The following is an 18579-nucleotide window of genomic DNA, read 5'->3' as shown; positions in this document are numbered from 1 at the left end:
CGGGTTTTTTGGTTTGAGGAGTTTCGGTGCATAGCATGGCTCACGGAGAACGGCATACGATACCTTTTGAGCTTTACATCTTCGCAAGGTCAACGTTTAGTGGAAAAGTAGCAATCCAGCGCTTCATGAATAGCTTTGTGCAAGATGTCGTGCTGTGAAGTAGTGCAACTCGGAAGAACAAAGCTGCTTCGTATAGGGTATCATTAACGTCAAAAGATTGAAAACTCAAGGCCTCTGCGACACACTACATGGACTCTATCCAACTTCCAGCAAGCCAGATGCCCGCACAGCCCACTAATGCCGCGGCTCCATACGCTTGCTTTGTCCATCCTTGTTCCTCATCCACCTTCCAAGCTCCTTCTCGCCGTGCACCGTGTGAAGCCTGCTCTGAGCTTACATTCTCAATACTCTGATCGTGTGATCTCGTCATCTTAACGACACTTCCCGCCTCCCGCACCCACCCTGTCTCGTTCCTGCTCTCAACCTCCACATTCTGTACGTTTCCGAAGAAATCCATAACCCGCCTCTCCCTCGCCACCTGCTCTCCTCCCTCGAAGAGGTCGTACCGTATACCCGGGTGACTATGAATCTTCTCCTCGTCATAGCTGTCGAACAAGTCACCCATTGTAAGTTTGGAGGTCGGATCGCGCACTTGAGTTTCTAGGAACTCGAGGTTGTAATATGTGTAGCGGTCGATTACTGCGACGCCAACGTCGTTGTCGGCATGGTGCGAGTAGGATGATTGGTCGATCTCTGAGGAGCCGGTTGCGAGGATGTTGGGAGAGTAGAACTTGGAGTACATGGTGTTGGCTTGGCATGTGTCTATCATGAAGAGGATTTCGTGGTAGCTGGGTGGCGGTGTTAGTGAATGTCTCTGTACAAGATGTTGAGGGCCTAACATACCGTTTCTTCTCCCACATCTGTCCAAATGCATCTGCAAGATCGAATGCGCTGATCTCTTCTGCGTCTTGGAACTTGAGGAACTCGTTTCCTCCATGTCCCGTCATGTATACGAGGATGTTACTCCGCTCGTCGGTCATCAACCTCTTACTCCTTGGCATGTCCTCGCCCACTCTGTCCGTCATCAATCTGATAAAGTTCTCGACCGTGACTTCATAGCCCCGGTAGTCCACCTCGATGTTGTCACCGTACAGGTCTAGGGCGCGGTCTGCGTTGTTGTAGACGGTTCCAGGGAAGGCGTTACGCGGGTTGCATGCCATGTCGTCTGGCAGCATAAGGATGATTTGCGAATCGGGAATCCCGAGACGCTTGACGGTACGATATAAGGAGAGGACATTGGCGAGATGTCGATAATTGAACCAGAAGCGTGATGTCGAGACGAGGACGGCCCAGTTAGATGTGTGTTCGCTAGCGACAAAAGGAGCTGCCAGTAGAGGCAGAAGGGCGGTGGAGAATTTCATCGCGAATTCGGTATCGACTGTAGATCGCTGGGGAGGTTTGGACAGTGCTTGGAGTAATATGCGGACCCGCGACGCGCCCCTAGTCTAACAGTCCGCGATGCACGTTGGAATGTTGGCCCCATCTGACAAATCGGACATAAGCCATCACTCCGCCAATAACAGCCGGTCATCACGTGTGGAGCTTTTCACGCTAGCCGATCACCTTGCATCATCCCGTGCACATGCCCAAGCACGCCATTCCATGTCAGGGCTCCGTTATCTTCCTATCAGGGCATCCTGATCTTTTTCCTTTCTTCTTGAATGCTTCCTCGTTCGCACGCTGGCTGAGTCGATTCAGCTCCAGGATATCTCAAGAATGGCACCAGACCGGGGATCCGCATCGTTGGAAAATGAAAGAGGAGGGCATGGTGAAGAGACGGATGATCATGCGCTCGGCCGCAGTAGGTCGGGAGCACGTAGATACCTGGCTGAGCAGGCATCGCAACCGCAGAACTTTACACTTCGAGGTGTTTTGGTGGGCCTGGCGATTGGTGTGGTGATCTGCTTCTCGAACATGTACTTTGGGTTGCAGACTGGTTGGGTTTCCGGCATGGCTATGCCTTCTGCTCTGATCGGATTCGCATACTTCAAGGTCGTTGCAAAGACACTCAAGTTGCCATTTACGCCAGTCGAAAATGTTCTGGTTCAATCTGTTGCGGGATCGGTCGGCACCATGCCACTCGGATGCGGATTCGTAGGTGTAATTCCTGCTCTGAACTACCTGTTGAAACCGGAAGAAAATGGACCTCTGGATATAAGCTTATGGAAACTGATCGTGTGGTCTGTGGGCATTTGCTTCTTTGGTGTTGTATTTGCGGTCCCCCTGCGGAAAGAGATGATTATCCGAGAGAAGCTAAAGTTTCCGAGTGGCACTGCGACTGCTCTTCTGATCAAGGTGCTTCATGGAGATGAGAAATCAGAGACGATGATGGCACATGAGGGAGTTCAAGATAGAGACGATCAGTCTGATGATGGAGAGGCACAGGGCCTATTGCAAGGTTCAAGCGCGCAGCGGGAAGAGCATGACCTCAGACCATCGATGGACGACAGCATGAAAGATCCAGATCAGGAACTTGGAGAGGATGGGGACTGGAGATCTAAGATCAGATTGCTGCTTATTTCTTTCGGCGGATCCGCACTATACACTGTCGTATCGTACTTCATCCCGCAACTCCACGAAATACCCGTCTTCGGTTTGCCTTTGGCGCAGAACTGGCTCTGGACATTGAATCCTTCTCCAGCGTACGTTGGTCAAGGTATTATCATGGGCCCTGCTACAACACTACACATGCTTCTCGGTGCCATCATAGGCTGGGGTATTCTTTCACCACTCGCCAAGCACAAGGAATGGGCTCCAGGGCCAGTGTCGGATTGGACGAACGGATCAAAGGGCTGGATCGTGTGGATCTCTCTCGCGATCATGTTGGCAGACTCCCTTGTCAGCCTAGGATGGCTTCTTCTGCGTCCAGTCATCACGGTTGCGAGAGCTTACTACCCCACTGCAAAAGAGAACTTCCAATCGCATACCTGGAAGGAGATCTTGACGCTGAATATTACGTCCAAGCCACAATATACGCAGCTCAGCGATGGCACATCTGTGAACCCGTTGACGGCGATCAAGCAACATCTCGCTGAAGGCGCCGAGCTTGACGCCCCGCCTGAGCACCTCATCTCGAACCGCACCACCATCATCGGTCTCATCGCATCACTAGTTCTCTGTGTCGCTGCTGTCCACATATCGTTCCCGAACCTCATCCCCTTCCGTCTTACCCTACTATCGCTCGTACTAGCGCTCTTCCTGTCGATTATGGGTGTCCGCGCCCTTGGCGAAACAGATCTCAATCCCGTCTCCGGTATCTCGAAGCTTACGCAGCTCGTCTTCGCACTCGTTACGCCAACTACCGGACCTGGTGCTAAGAATGCCGTCATTATCAATCTTGTTGCAGGCGCCATCTCCGAGTCTGCGGCACTACAAGCAGGCGATTTACTGCAGGATTTGAAGTGCGGTCACCTTCTTGGTGCAGCACCAAATGCGCAGTTCTGGGGTCAGATGATTGGTTCTGCAGTTGGTGCGGTATTATCAGCCGTTGTGTACAAGCTCTACACGAACGTCTACACCATCCCCGGTGGCCTGTTTGAAGTTCCGACGGGATATGTATGGGTCTTCACCGCACGATTGGTGACAGGGAAAGGCTTACCGCCAATGGTCAAGGAATGGGCTGGTGGAGCGGCTATCATCTTCGCTGTAGGCACGATGATCAGAGTCTGGGGTAACAGCAGAAAGCAGAGAGGTCTTAGTGGTTGGTGGATCGACTTCGTACCTGGTGGGATCGCTGTCGCTGTTGGTATGTTTGCTACTCTTCTCAGTCTTATATTTCATCAACTGACACAGTGTGTAGGCATGTATAATACGCCTTCTTTTACGTTAGCGCGTACAATAGGCGGCCTGCTCAGTCTATGGTGGCGGCGTTGGAAGGGTCGAAGCGAGACACCGATCATTGTGCTTGCGAGCGGTCTGATCCTGGGCGAAGGACTGTTCAGTATCGTGAACTTGTTACTGGCGAGTTTGAAGGTACCCCATTTGTAAGATGTATCTCAATTTAGCCAGATCAAATCAGTTCGTATCTGGTGTAGCCAGTCAACCTTCAATTTATTTTACGTCGCGAATTGAGCAGGTTCCGTTTCCTCCACGTTTTCGTCGCTCCATTATCTTTTGTCTCTCCGTTGCTTCGTAACTCGTCAAGTGCTTTCTCTCTGAGTTCGCATCTGCGCGTTTGCATGTTCTCGAAATAATAGTATGATAGTGTGGCGATCAATCGGTGAATTCGGAATTTTATGATGGTAGAATGAACGTGCTCATCCATCACGTTATATATCTCCTAATTGCCGCTTCGCCTGCGGCTCTTGCCAGTGACATATCGAGAGATCCGAACCAGCCAGCCCATGACCACGAGGGGAAGTCTTTCAAAATGTTCCCTTCAAGATCAGTCCGCCTATGCTGAAGGGATCGCACATCGTGACGCCAGCAGAGTACACGATCAAAGAAAAGTTCTAGTATCCCAAAGTTAATGTCACCCTCCATTACACATCCTTCTATAGTCATGAAACCGTTGAATGCTGCAAGGACATCTTCAAGTTGGCTTAGTTTCCGTTGGCTATATCTTTCCACGGCGTGGCAGTAGGCGGGGATGTTAGGCCAACCTTCCCAGACATGGCGTGTTAATCGTCTGGAGATACTATATAGATGATTGCTGTCTTCTCGCTGTAGCAATATTTGACACACCCAAGACACTGTTTGTTGATGAAACACTATTGTGCGGCGGGAGAATGACCACTCTTGGAAAATCCAACCACGGGTATGATATGTCGTATGGGGCTCTCCGCTGAGCACTGGATCTGCTGCTATGTAGTGGCAGTCGGGACTAAAACTTAACTTCAAATATGAACTGGCTCTCAATCGCTCTTTGCTTATGCCAGGTAGGCCATAGTTACTATCTTCACCTTCGGTAGCAGCTATCGTGACGTACGCATTGGAGTATACGGACGCCATGGAGGCTAGCTGACGGGGTTTTGCGACCAAATCATCTTGTACGATACAGAACCGATCCACCCACAGGTAAGGAATGTCCAGAGCGCGTGCAAGTGATATGCTGTCGGAATTGGTGTTGGGAAGGCAATTGCGGTTGCAAGGCAGTTCAAATGCACTGTTCTGGCTCAAAGCCTCGGCATTGGCCTTGTTTGTCTGAAAAAGGATTGGTAGTTGCCCCGCAAACATAACTCAAAGCAGCATAACGACAACGCTTGCTATTTTCGGGCTATTCAATGAGGCAGAGCTTTTCGACATCAATGAAACGCAGCCCGTTGACATCTGGCATCTTAGCCCTCGGATTCGTGATCGTATGACAGGTGCCCGCATGATTCTGATCGCACCCACTGATCCACCCCTTGATGCCATCAATGCTGATCTCCTGTTCGAGAGGACGAAATCCTAGCGCATTCGAGGTCGCATTGGCTCGCATGTTGATGTCCACGTAACCCTCGCTATTTTGGTCTTTCAGCCTCAAGCGCTAGAGATTCCTGCGTTCGCAATACGATATGAAGCCACTCAGTTCGCCCGGAGACATATTTCTTGGGAGATACTTGAAGATTGATGCTATCTTCTGACATGTGGTACATTCAGCATTCTGCTGGACTTTACGATACTCCCACACGTATTCAGGGTCCGGAGTCTTTTTCTGTATCGCGTCCGCAACCGACAAACATAACGCGCACTGCTCCATATTCCGATGGTCTGCGAGATGAAATTGGTTTGATGCAAAGAGAGACTATGGTATTGGTGGTATACGTAATAGATTCCTCAGCCAGGTGATAAGGCTGCCGCCCTGGTGTTAGGACTCTTCGGGTATACAGGCAAAGGAACAAACCAGACGCAAAAGAATGATAAGAAGATACGACTCAGGTTGAGTTAAAGCGAAAACTCTATATATATTTTTTGGGTAGAGTTTGGTTGCAGGAGTGTGGAAGAGGCAGTGCCTGCTGCCTCTTCATCCGCAGCCCCATGACATCATGGCTCCTATGTGCATAATTCAGCCTCATGAGGATGATGGAGCGATCAAGAGTACGAGCGTTGGTTCACGAAACAAAACAGAAGAAAGTAATAAGAGGACTCAAAAGTGATCCGGCGGTTAAGTGTAGACAATGAAGCTTTAGCTTGAAAAGCTGTGCATCATTCTGCTCTACCCCGTACGTTGTGTTGTTCAGACGATGCCACAACTCAACCTAGTAGGATGTAGGGCATAGTCGACCAGCGAGCCGAGGGCATGCTGTGTATTGAAGACCATCATGGATCACCTAAGGAAGGAAGAACGGCGAAGGCAATCAACAGTCGAACAGTGGAGGTTGCCAGACTTTGCGCTAACAGGGCAGCGCGATCGCCGACGGACCCCAGAGAGCCCACAAAAACGCTCCACACTTCAACCATCGGGAATAACTGGGTATCAAATCAACGAATCTGTTATCTATCGTACTGTTGTATTTCAGAAATCACAATCAATCGATCACAAAATGATCACACCATCCTACAATGCAGTGAAGAGAGACGTTCTCGCTTCCTTGCCCACGGAAATAACGCCCCCAGCCTTGACAGACGTCATTCCTAGCGCACCACGGTCACGTCCTAAGCTGACGGCGCGGCATCCTACCTCCAAGCCGGAGATCTCACTAGTTGAATGAGGGGAAGTACGAGATCGTCTTCCAATGGCGTTCCCGTCACGATGAAGGATTATGCTGTGACGTCTTCTAGCATAAGAGCCGAGGGCATGGGAAGACATGCTTAAGCAGTCATGGTCCGCTGGGTAGGCTGTTTGTGTGCACCTGCTAGCACTCTTCACAAGCTGGTACCGTTATTGAGGCTCAAACGGCTTTGAATTAGTCTGTCTTCATCTAGTGTTGCTTTTGACGTCCATTCATCATGACTACTCAAGGACCAATGGCCCCAGGGCTGTCGATTACCCGCGACTGGGCAGGCGAATATTCAGACGACCGTCTGCATAGCATCACGTCTGGTACGAGTGCTACACCTTTAACTCAGGCGCCGACACAACATTCGGCACATTCTACCAACTCTGAACTCTCGCCTCATCGGACATCATCAAGCGCCCAACGAAAGCGATCGATACTCGGCCTGCACCCTCAAGCACCCATTGATGAGGAGCATGATTGTGGCCCCGCTTCCGAGTTGCTATGGTCGCGTATAAGAACCGTAATGAGAGAGCCGTTCGCGGAGTTCTGGGGCACCGCTGTCATGGTGATGTTTGGCGATGGAGCGGTCGCGCAGGTCTTGCTATCAACAGGACAAACGACTGCTCCGGGTGGCAACGGCTTTGGACAGTATCAGTCCATAAACTGGGGGTAAGTCGAGCACTGAAGTGTTGGGAGATGACGAGGCATGCTAACACCGAGAAGCTGGGGCCTGGGTGTCATGCTCGGGCTGTACGTAGCCGGCGACTCTGGTGCATATCTCAACCCAGCAATTACTCTCACCAACTGCATATATCGCCAGTTGCCATGGCGGCGGTTCCCGATGTACTTCGCGGCGCAGATGCTTGGTGGTTTCGTCGGATCCGGTATCGTGTACGCAAACTACATTAGCTCCATCGACTGGTTCGAGGGCGGGAAGATGCGGACAGTGCCTCCTGCTGAGAAGGCTACTGCAGCCATATTCTGCACCTACCCACAGCCGTTCCTTACAAAGACAAGCCAGTTCTTCTCGGAGTTCATCGCAAGTACTTTATTGATGTTCGTCATCTTCGCGTTGAAGGATCCAAGCAACAATGGAGTCCCAAAGGTATGTCCAATGATAACAAGAGGCGAGGTGGTGCTGATCGTTCTACAGTCTGATAAATGGTTTCCTCTCTGCTTATTCTTCCTCATCTTCGGTCTCGGATCCTGCTTCGGCTGGCAGACAGGTTATGCAATCAATATTGCTCGTGATTTCAGTCCAAGACTGATGTCGTATGCTGTTGGCTATGGGCATGAGGTGTGGTCCGCTGGCGGCTACTACTTCTGGGTATGTCTTTGTTGGATCTCGTTGTGACTTTTGCTGACCACATGCTAGATCCCCATGGTAGCACCGTTCCTTGGCTGTACATTCGGTGGTTTCCTTTACGACATTTTCATCTACACAGGTCCTAGTCCTATCAATTCGCCATGGTTGGGTTTGAAGCAGCTCACGCCTGGTAACGCAATGCGAGCGAGAAGAAAGCACATAAGGAGAGAAAAAGAAGAAGGGATCGTATGAAGTTTTATCTTGTTGAATTCGAATTTCAATAGGACTTTGTGATACAAATCATGTAGTAAAGCCAATGGAGATGTTCGCGATCAATGTGCACCGGTCCAGGAAAGAGCCTTTGGTGCGCTTAGTCATTCACGCGTACTGGTGTTGTCTGACGCCATTGCCCCGCTGAGCTGCCCGCAGGCCGCTGTCACACGCCGCATTCTTACCAAATTTTGACTCACTTTCCAACTACACAACACACACCGGAGCTTTCGCGCTACACTCCCATCCAGATCGAACGCAGACACAACCTCGCGTACCTCAGAACATTATGGCGAAAAAGGGCGCCGCTGGCGGTGGAGAGAACTCCAAGAAGGCACAGGGACAAGCCCGCAAGGCTGACGCCGCCGCATCGAAGCAAGCTGCAAAGAACCAACAAGTCGAGAAGGCAGAGGCAGAGGAATGGAACAAGGGCGCAAAGTCAAATGCGAAGGCGTAGGGTGCATCTTTACTCCTACCTGCGCAGTAGCTAATAAATCGCAGCGAGGCAGCAGCGGAAAAGGCCGCTGAAGCAGCCCGTAAGAAGGCTGAGAAGGAGGCACTGCTCCGCGAAGAAGAAGCCTCTCTGCCCTCAAAGCCGAAAGGCAAGAACCCAAAAGCCGAGAAGAAGCCCCGCGGCATCGACTCAGCGCTCGGCTCCTTCGACGCGAAGCCCGGCGCTCTCAACGCCACTGGTATCGACAACGCCCTCGATGCTCTGGATATCACAGGCAACAGTCAGGACAAGGTGGACCGCCATCCTGAGAGGCGCTTCAAGGCTGCATACGCTGCGTTTGAGGAGCGGAGACTGGACGAGATGAAGGACGAGAAGGGTCTGCGACGACAGCAGAAGATCGACCAGATCCGCAAGGAGTTCGAGAAGCACCCCGACAACCCGTTCAACCAAGTCACTGGATCCTACAACATGACCAGAGAGGAGATTGCCGCACTACGGGAATCAGAGAAGGACAAGAAGGAGAAGAGGCTTGTGGGCGTAAACTGAGTGGCTGTGTTCTTTTCGCGTGCTATTCATATTCGGGGCGTTCTGGATAGACCTGGGACGAGACGCCCCAGCGCATGATTGCTAGACGGGCCGAGGCTAGACTCCGCCTCATGAACGACATGCTGGGTCTGTAATTTGACCCGAAGCTTTCAATAATCTCTTCTGCTTGTTTTGCTTGTGAAGATCTCCACGATCTTGGCACCCCGGTGGCCCCGCATCATCCATTACTTATGCAGATACAAGTGCGTCTCTCTGCGATCGTCCATTGAAGGACACAGTGGCGTCGTTGGCTGTGACGCTGGTCGTGAGAGCACGGCAAGCGACGGATGTTTTCTTAGCCACTAGACAAAAGTAAGAGCACTTCTGTTGCACGGGCAGCGAACACAAGGGAAAATCATCGAGGTCAGATAATGAAGGGTAAGGCGCCCAGACGACGTACAAAGGCGCCAAAGAGATCAGAGGCCAGAAAAGCAACCAGCCGCCCAGCTGAAACATGGGTGCTAGTCAGCGATTGGCCAGGACTAAATCTGTTCCTGCGTTTCGAAACGCCCGCTTACTCAATCCCTGCTCTCACCCGCGCGCTCCTTCCCCGACTCCATTCACCGAAGAAACGGGTCCACGCGAGTCAGATCTGTAGATAATGTCTAAGCCCGTCCTCACTATGCGTGCTTTTCTCTCCCTTCACATTCTGCCTGCAGCTGCGGCGTATACAATCGTTACCTTCCTTCCTTTCTCTCTTTCGACTTGTTGTCGTTTACCTTCTTTTGACCTCTACTCATTCATTTCTCAACCAATATGAAGTCCTTTACAACTGGAGCTGTGCTCCTTGCTGCTTTTACTGCAACCGCCGGCGGTGTCAAGCTTGACCCGGAGGATGAGGGTGAGAATGTTCGCAGTATTCATGGTTCCAAAGCTGATTTCAATAGCTTCTATTCTCAGCGCTACTCGGCAGTATGCGTACGGTCTGATGTCGATGTACCAGGGCAATGCCACAGGCGTAGCCAAAGAAGACATAGGAATCTGGCCCCAGCCCCACTACTGGTGGGAAGGTGGCGCGGCGTGGGGTGGCATGATAGAGTACAGCCAGTTCACCGGCGACGATTCGCACGTCAAGACCCTCCAACAGGCTCTGACTGCCAACTACGGGCCCGACAACGACTTCATTCTGTCTTACCGCAAGAGCCAAACTGGCAACGATGACCAGGCTTTCTGGGCGCTTGCCGTTATGAGCGCGCTCGAGTATCAGTTCCCTGATCCCGCTCAGGCGCCTGCGAACTACCTCGAGGTCGCAACAAACGCTTTCGAGAACATTGTTGGACGCTGGGATGAGACTACCTGCGACGGAGGGCTCAAGTGGCAGATCTACCCCGAGAACTCCTACGGTTACAACTACAAGAACTCCATCTCCAACGGATGCGCTTTCGCCCTCGGTGCACGCCTTGCCCGCTACACTGGCGAGCAGAAGTACGCCGACTGGGCTGTGAAGATTTACGACTGGACGAAGAAGGTTGGACTCATCACGGACAAGTATGAGGTGTTTGACGGAACAGACGACAAGACCAACTGCGCCAAGGTCACGGACGAGACTCAGTGGACCTACAACAATGCCATGTTCCTTCACGGATCGGCCTTTATGTACGACTACACCAACGGTGACAGCACCTGGAAAGAGCGTACATCTGGCTTCTTGGACCACGCCGAACTGCTGTTCTTCCGGCCCTTCGAGAATTCTACGGACGTTATGTACGAGTGGGCCTGCGAGACGGGCGAATCTGGCCGCCACTGCAACCTCGACCAGCAATCATTCAAGGCATACCTTTCCCGCTTCATCGCCAAGACTGCCATGGTAGCTCCCTTCACCAAGGACAAGATTGTGCCATTCCTGAAGGCCTCCGCGGTCGGTGCTGCCGAGTCTTGCTCCGGCGGCCCCGATGGAGCCACGTGCGGCAGCAAGTGGTACACTGGAAGCTGGGACGGAACCTCTGGTGTCGGCCAACAGCTGTCGGCCTTGGAGGTCACCCAGGCTCTCCTGATGATTCAGAAGGGTACTCTTCCTGCAAAGAACAACAGTGCGCCGAAGCCATCTACCAGCGCTACTCCCAAGCCCAGCTCAACGCTTGCTGCGTCATCTACTCCTGCATCAAGCTACGCCGCTTCAACCCCCTCTGTCTCTAGCGAGGTCCCTGCTCCCAGCGAAGTCGCTCCCTCATCCAGCGTATTTGTCGAGGCTCCTTCCAGCAAGGTTCCATCCAGCGAGGCACCGTCTAGCGAGGCACCCGAATCAGTTCCATCGAAGTACCCCGAAGGAATTCAGGCTCCTGCTTCGACTCTGGTAGTCCCATCTGCCGTTGTTGTTACAAGCACATCGGCCTCAAGCTCTAAGCCCTCCTCCTCAGACAAGCCTGCCGGTCAGTCTGACGAGGCCGCGTCTACCAGCTGCGTTCGCAACGTTACCAGGACCGTGACTCTTTCGCGCGCCTCTTCAACGACCAGCTGCACACCCAGCGTGACTGAGACCGTCTATGTTCCGGCAGCCTCTTCGACGTCGGGTCTCTTGGTAGACTCCTCTCCAGCTCCCGTTGCCCCGCCTATCTCTACGACATTGATGCCCGCGCCCCCTGTTAACAGCAGCTTGCCCAACCCGACGTCTCCAGCGGAGTTCCTTGGCGCTGGCTCTGTCCTCACTGCTAGCGGCTCTGTTTTGGCCGCTGTGGTGGCTGCGATGGTCTTCGCAATGGTGTAAGCACCAATGCGCACATTGCCTCTTACCTTCTTATTCTGTCTTGTACATATACCCTTCTTATTTTATAGACCATATTTCCGGGCCCCTTGGCGGCACCCTCTTAGAAAATATATATTGGTCCTTGTATCTGGAAGACCTGCACATGTGACGATTGCAGTGTTGATTTGTGTATTTATGTGATTTATTGTTCAGTTCGATGGCTTGAAAAAGTATGGAGGATTGCCCTATGGGTGCGTCCGATTGCAATACTCAATCCTTTGGTTGAGACTTTTCGGCAGCGGATGCTGGTGACTACCCCACTAGGAAAGGCCGCCAACAATTAACGTGCGATGACATAGGAACCATCCCACTACCCCAGTCGTGTCTGCAACCCTCCACATATCCGAGCTCAACAACGAAAATAGCGTTCCGGATACGTGCTGTTGAAAGCTTGTCTTCCTCAGCAATAAATCGCGCTGGTCGGGTATCGGCTATTCACGTGTCAGCGCAGAATCGGAAGTTACTGTGGCCTGATGTTCTTCTACACGCGACGTCCGTAAAGAAAGTGCTAGAACGTGAAGGTGCGTGACAACATGTCTCAGTCTGCGCCTGGATGCTAACCAACGGGATTCCTGCAGCTCCCAACGCCGCTTCATCGCCAGCGACTCTGTTCTGCAGTGCGCGCATCCAAATCTCATCGCCCCTCGTTTGTTATCGCAATCCCCCCTCAAGTCCGCGTACGACCGCACACCAACAGCCATAGGAGGCTATACCAACCTCGCCCTTCCAGCGGCGCATATCATATCTCTTGCACTTGCCGGCAGCATACTTGTGGTTTAGGCAGCCGCCATGGCGACCCAGAAGAGAGATGCGAAGGGCAAGAAGCTCGCGGTCATGAACAAATACGTCTACGATGCTTTCTTGTGGACGTTCTCGATCCTGGTAGAGCTCTTCTTCCGAGAAGTGCACCCCAGAAGTAGTTGGAAGGTGCCAAAGGAAGGTCCAGTTATTTTTGTGTGCGCCCCGCATGCAAATCAGGTAGGACGTGATGCCATTGTATTGCGCGAGGATGTATGCTAACAGATGGCAGTTCGTCGATCCCCTCATGTTGATGCGAGTCGTGAAGAAAGAAGCCGACCGAAGAATCCAATTCCTGATCGCCGACAAATCCATGAAGCGCAAGTTCGTAGGCGCAATGGCAGGCTTGACAGGTGTCGTGCCTGTAGGAAGAGCCATGGACATGACGAAGCCTGCAGAGGGCAAGATATACCTCCCCGATCCTATCAGCGATCCTACACTCGTTCGTGGTGTAGGCACCAACTTCGAGGATAAGAATTTCCAAGTCGGCGGCTCGATCGTATTGCCCAAGGTGGACAACAAGGCAGCAACCGCTGAGATACTCGAGATCAAGGGCCCAGAAGAGATTAGGCTGAAGCGTGGTTTCAAGGGAGGTGTTGCCATGCAGCAGATGACCGGACGAAACGACATGACCAAGGACGGCACGTTCGTCGATGGAGCAAATGCGAAGAAGGGTATTGCTGATGGTTACGAGGGAACTCCCTTCCAGGTTGCGCCGAAGCTTGACCAAACGGAGGTTTACGATGCGGTACACGCGGTTCTTCACCACGGTGGAAGCATTGGTATCTTCCCTGAGGGTGGTAGCCATGACCGTACAGATCTCCTACCTCTGAAAGGTGAGTAATCCGGGAGTTAGAGTCTTTCATACGCTAACATCTATCAGCTGGTGTTGCTATCATGGCGCTCGGTACAGTCGCAACGAAGCCAGACTGCAACTTGAACATCATTCCCGTCGGCATGAACTACTTCCACGCACACAAGTTCCGATCAAGGGCTGTCATCGAGTTTGGTACACCGATTCACGTACCACCTGAGCTAGCGCAGAAGTTTGATGGGCCTGGAAGACGTGAGGCGATCGGCGAGATGCTGGAAACCATTCGTCAAGGACTCATCTCTGTTACCGTCACGACGCCAGACTACGACACACTCATGGTACTTTCAATACACCCTCAATACTCTCTTTCGTTGCTAACTCTTGCTAGGTTATTCAAGCTGTACGCCGCCTCTACAACTCCAAGGGCACGAAACTTCCTCTTCCCAGGATCGTTGAGCTTAATCGCCGCCTCGTCCAGGGTTACGAACGTTACAAAGACGATCCTCGTATCGTTGAGCTCAAGAAGGAGGTCACAACTTACAACGGCAAGCTGAAGGCGCTCGGCCTCAGAGATCACCAGGTCCAATACGCGAAGATGCATCCTATCACAGCATTCGGGCTCTTCTTCTACCGTCTTGGAAAACTTCTCTTTCTGAGTATGCTTGTGCTTCCCGGAACCCTACTTTTCAGTCTCGTCTTTATCGTCACCAAGGTCGTCTCAATCAAGAAGGCCAGGGAAGCACTCGCTGCATCGAACGTCAAGGTCCAAGCCAGAGACGTCATGGCTACATGGAAACTTCTGGTTGCCATGGCTGCCGCCCCGACAGCTTACGCCTGGTACGTCTGCCTCGGCCTGTACTGGTACTCTTACAACAATTGCAACGGATACCTCCCTGCCGGCATTCAGAAGCGCTGGCTTATTCTTCCTCAACTCATTGTCTATATCACCCTCACTTATGGCGCTCTTCGATTCGGTGAAGTTGCAATGGACATCCTGAAGTCGCTCGGTCCCCTCTGGAAGATGATGAACCCGTTCTCCAACAGCGAACTTGTCAAGTTACAGGAACGACGTGAGAACCTCGCTCAGCGCGTGAATGACATCATCAACGAACTCGGCCCAGAGATGTACGAGGACTTCCACTCAAAGCGCATCGTCGAGGATCCTTTCGTCAAGCAGGAGCATGCACCACCGCAAAAGTCGGACGAAGACGCGCGGATAGAAGCAGGCCAGGATGTCGAGACGTACGACTACCCCGCTTCACCAGGTTCTATGAACGAGATACCGCGCAACGAGTCATTCCACGACCTTGCCAACCAGGACTTCTTCTCTAGTCGACCACAGACGCCGAAGAAGAGTAGGAGCAGGAATAGTAGCAGTGCGAACCTGGGCGGCTTCCAGCTCAAACCTTTCAGTACTATCGACGGCAATCTGGACGAGGTGAAGAGGAGGTTGACAGATGGTGTCAAGCAAAGGACACGGAAAAGGAGGAGTAGTGGAGAGGGAAGCTGGGACGATGGTGAGGATGGCGAAGAGTTGACCATGGGGAGGAAAGACCGATCGTATACCAAGTAGGTTTCGGGGGTGATGACGGTATCAGTGAGGAGCGGTGTGTTGGTTTTGCTTGTGCTTTAGTACTAAAGATACCACTTTCCTTTCTTCCGGTCGGTTGAAGTTGGACTTGTTATGCATGAATACAATTTGCTTGCTATGCTATGCTAAGTAGTTTGGAAAGATCATCGCTTGTACATGTCGCCCTGCCTACGAATATGCCCCTGAATCAATAATAATAAACTCACATGGATATACCCATCCAAAATGCCATCTCATGCATGCAAATGCCGTGCCCGAAACCCCAACCTTGATTTTTCCAAAGTGGTATCTTGCCTTGCTACCAAATCCAAATCATCGCCTTCTTTCCCTGAAAAAAGAAAAACAGCAACACAAAGAGAGTTGCACACGGATGGTGCGGTATGAATCTACCCAACAACAGCCTTCTGGCTAAGCTTCTCCAAGAATCCACTCAAATCCTCCTTCTTAATCTCAATGACACACGCCTCGAAACTGTCCATACGCACTCTTGCGCCCGTCTCCCTAACGACTTCTTGGAACGCGTTGCCGAATCTGTTCATGCCTGACCCTCTGTCGTCATCTTCATCTTCAGAATCCTCCGAGTCGTTATCTGAAGAATCATCTTCCGAAGCTTCAGACTCTGTATCATCTGCGACTTCGTCTTCTTCGAGACCAGCAGCTAGGTTACGTGCAACACGTGCTTTACGCCTGTCTTCCCTCGCTTCAGCCTTCTGGAGTTGTTTCGCTTCTTTCGCTTTGAGTTTGGCTTCGCGTTTTTGAAGGCGGGATTTTGCTGATTCAGTGGCGCCGCCGCCTCCTAGACCGACGACGACGTAGAGACCTCGCGAGTCATCCAACCCGGCCATGACGAGCTCGCTGCCTTTATTCTTGCCTTTTGTGCCGTTGAGCTCAACGATGGCTTCGGCGATCCAGAGAGCGAGTTTGGTTAGGGCGCCGGGGTGGGTGAAAAGCTGGACGTCGGGCCCTTCTTTTACAACGGCCATGCGGAAGGCGCGGAGGTGGCGGATCTGTTTCTTTTCAATGAGGGCGGTTCCTGTGCGGAGGATGGCGCGGTGGAGGTGTTGGGCTGTACTGATGTGCTCGACTAGTTTGTCTATGTCGCCTAACGCGTCGTAAGCCGTCCAGAAGCGACTTGTAATGTGTTCTTGTGCGAGATCTTGTTGTTCTTGAGTCGATGTCATCTCAGTGTGGTCGTTGGCTCCGACGAAGTTCGAGCTATCTAGGGCGGATTGATTAAGGTTCTTCGCGTCGCCGACTTCGAGAATAGCACCTAGGACGACACCGGCGTCGATGGCGGAGAGACATGCTTTCCACCCCCAGCAGCGTACAAATCCCCAGCCATCTTTGAGATCGCCTGTACTCGACTTTGGCGGTACAAGACCGTCGAGACCGTATTGTGGAGCGAACTTCAGAAGCCGTTCTCGGAGACCCCGCTTGAGCTCCATGTCCATGTGTGTATATCTTTGCTTGCATTCAGTGAGTGAGACACCCATCTTGGCGAGGAGTTTGGCAAGTCGCTTCTGTCCTGCATCACTCCAGATGTGTAGTTTGGCGGAGAGATAGGGCGAGTGGAGCATGCTTTCGTAAAGAGACCAATGCCGAAGGAGAAGGAATCGTGGTTCAGGGGAGAGGCGGATGGACTTGTCTGTTGCGGAGAGAGCGCTTGTGGGGATGACACCCCATACTTCACCCAGCGTTGCATTCCGGGACACGCTTGAGGCGTCTGTGACAGGGTTCAGTCGTCGTACTTCGTCTCGTAGAACAGAGCGAATATTCTCCCCTCGGTTGCCGTTCCATCCCGCTGAACCGCCTTGTGCTGAGAGAGGGTTCAGGCCAACGCCGCTTCCTGTCCGTCCGTATAGTTCCAGACTGCTAACGCCCACGATTGCATTCCATAGCAGGTCGTTGTCTTCGCGGCCGAGTTCTGATGCTAGGTTGTATACGAGGGAAGAGACGGGGTCTGAGTAGGAGGTGCCGAGTCCGTAGTATTTGTCGAGGGTGGAGGCGTACTTGTTCCGCTTCTTGATCAGCTGCCTTCGTAGGCTCTTCAATGACTTCTCTTTCGGCGCGGCCACTGATGGGGATGCGGAGGGGCTGCGAGAATCTGAGCGAGAGAAGTCGGAGGAGCCGCCTAATTGATTCGCTGCTAGTAGACCTCTTCGCCGTCTCGGTTCGGGTGACGATGGTATTGAGCCTCCCTGGAGATTGTTAACAGGGGCTTCTCTGTAGGTATATATTGACTCACTGAATTACTCCTCCGCCTTTGTGCTGGTCGCTCATCGTCTGTCATCTCGTCCTCAGAGTCGTCCTCTTCACCCCATGACTTCCTCTTCTTCGGTGCTTGCCCAGACGGGGGCTCCTCCTCATCCTGGTCGTCCGAGTCGTCACTGATGTCATCCTCCTCTCCAACCTCTGGCATCTCTTCAAGCCCAGCATATGCTTCACGCTCTGCCTGTAGCTCTTCCTCAATATCGCCGTCGTCAAAGACTATAATTCCACCTCTTGACGACTGGTATGAGTGGAGGATCTTGCCCTTGTCCACCCCCGCCTGTCTCCGCACGAACTCCCCCGTTGCGGGGTCCTGACTTATGGGTGCGGCAAAGACGTTGGTTAGGTTCCACGGCCGCCTCGCGTCCAGAAGCCAGACCTCGACATCGCCAGTACCGCCCTCTCCATTCTCATCAACGTCCAGGCCCAGTATCTCTTCCATGTCCACCATGCCTCCCACACCTAAACATATGACTACGCCTCCGCTCCCGCCGTCTGTTGTCCGCATGGGCTGTACCAGCTCTTCTGCCGCTCGTGATAGGTCGCCATATCCGGCTATTGGTTGTATCTTGTGGGGTATGTAGTCGCGCTTCAATAACGCTGTGAGTATTCGACAGGCACAAAGCGCGTCTGGTTCAAGGGCGACAAGGAGTAAAACTGGCGGCGCAGCGGCATGTGTGCGTTTTATGAGGTTCTGGTATAGGTGGGCTATCAGGTTTCGCGGAAGGTACATGGCGGCGGCGGTAAAGTGGTTTGCCCTGCGTGCGGGTGTAGAGAAAACGCGCAGAGAGACGCGTCGGGAGGATTTGAGGGGGCTGGTGGGGCGGTGAGGAGCCTATTGTATGCTCAGCATGTGGGACGGGAATAATACAAGGCGTGATTAAAATAAAGACTATGGCAGAAGGGCAATTGGCATGCGTGAGTGCGGGTGCTTGCACAGCTCGTGGTGGTGTAGTATCGAGGATGTCCTCGACGCGTTCTGCGCTAGCCGCGGAAATGGCTTCGCTCGGACGCGCCTCTGACGTGAACATTCACTTCCATCTCGATTC

At 52.5% G+C, this 18579-nt stretch overlaps 7 protein-coding genes across 7 annotated transcripts; 5 read left to right on the top strand and 2 right to left on the bottom strand.

Moving 5' to 3' along the window:
- Nucleotides 1-244: 244 nt before the first annotated feature.
- On the bottom strand, nucleotides 245-1421 carry ALTATR162_LOCUS869 (uncharacterized protein; the record flags this gene model as incomplete). The annotated part of the gene is made up of 2 exons (XM_043308463.1): nucleotides 245-848; nucleotides 904-1421. 2 exons carry the CDS (start codon nucleotides 1419-1421, stop codon nucleotides 245-247), a joined length of 1122 nt encoding a protein of 373 aa, XP_043164398.1.
- A 355-nt stretch (nucleotides 1422-1776) lies between these two features.
- ALTATR162_LOCUS868 (uncharacterized protein) lies at nucleotides 1777-4047 on the top strand (the record flags this gene model as incomplete). The annotated part of the gene is made up of 2 exons (XM_043308462.1): nucleotides 1777-3805; nucleotides 3860-4047. 2 exons carry the CDS (start codon nucleotides 1777-1779, stop codon nucleotides 4045-4047), a joined length of 2217 nt encoding a protein of 738 aa, XP_043164397.1.
- Nucleotides 4048-6930: 2883 nt separating this feature from the next.
- ALTATR162_LOCUS867 (uncharacterized protein) lies at nucleotides 6931-8259 on the top strand (the record flags this gene model as incomplete). The annotated part of the gene is made up of 4 exons (XM_043308461.1): nucleotides 6931-7370; nucleotides 7425-7806; nucleotides 7855-8028; nucleotides 8077-8259. 4 exons carry the CDS (start codon nucleotides 6931-6933, stop codon nucleotides 8257-8259), a joined length of 1179 nt encoding a protein of 392 aa, XP_043164396.1.
- Nucleotides 8260-8566: 307 nt separating this feature from the next.
- Nucleotides 8567-9277, top strand: ALTATR162_LOCUS866 (uncharacterized protein; the record flags this gene model as incomplete). Its single annotated transcript, XM_043308460.1, has 2 exons — nucleotides 8567-8730; nucleotides 8779-9277. 2 exons carry the CDS (start codon nucleotides 8567-8569, stop codon nucleotides 9275-9277), a joined length of 663 nt encoding a protein of 220 aa, XP_043164395.1.
- Nucleotides 9278-10072: 795 nt separating this feature from the next.
- ALTATR162_LOCUS865 (uncharacterized protein) lies at nucleotides 10073-12020 on the top strand (the record flags this gene model as incomplete). Its single annotated transcript, XM_043308459.1, has 2 exons — nucleotides 10073-10157; nucleotides 10204-12020. The coding sequence occupies 2 exons, from the start codon at nucleotides 10073-10075 to the stop codon at nucleotides 12018-12020; spliced, it is 1902 nt and encodes a 633-aa protein (XP_043164394.1).
- Nucleotides 12021-12848: 828 nt separating this feature from the next.
- ALTATR162_LOCUS864 (uncharacterized protein) lies at nucleotides 12849-15244 on the top strand (the record flags this gene model as incomplete). Its single annotated transcript, XM_043308458.1, has 4 exons — nucleotides 12849-13037; nucleotides 13090-13693; nucleotides 13741-14009; nucleotides 14060-15244. The coding sequence occupies 4 exons, from the start codon at nucleotides 12849-12851 to the stop codon at nucleotides 15242-15244; spliced, it is 2247 nt and encodes a 748-aa protein (XP_043164393.1).
- Nucleotides 15245-15648: 404 nt separating this feature from the next.
- ALTATR162_LOCUS863 (uncharacterized protein) lies at nucleotides 15649-18263 on the bottom strand (the record flags this gene model as incomplete). Its single annotated transcript, XM_043308457.1, has 2 exons — nucleotides 15649-17460; nucleotides 17508-18263. 2 exons carry the CDS (start codon nucleotides 18261-18263, stop codon nucleotides 15649-15651), a joined length of 2568 nt encoding a protein of 855 aa, XP_043164392.1.
- Nucleotides 18264-18579: the final 316 nt, after the last annotated feature.

This window comes from Alternaria atra, assembly GCF_907166805.1.
Source record: "Alternaria atra isolate CS162 genome assembly, contig: 21, whole genome shotgun sequence".
Lineage (NCBI taxonomy): Eukaryota > Fungi > Ascomycota > Dothideomycetes > Pleosporales > Pleosporaceae > Alternaria > Alternaria atra.
The sequence above is the reverse complement of the archived record's forward strand: the minus strand, read 5'-3'. Positions and strand labels throughout refer to the sequence as shown.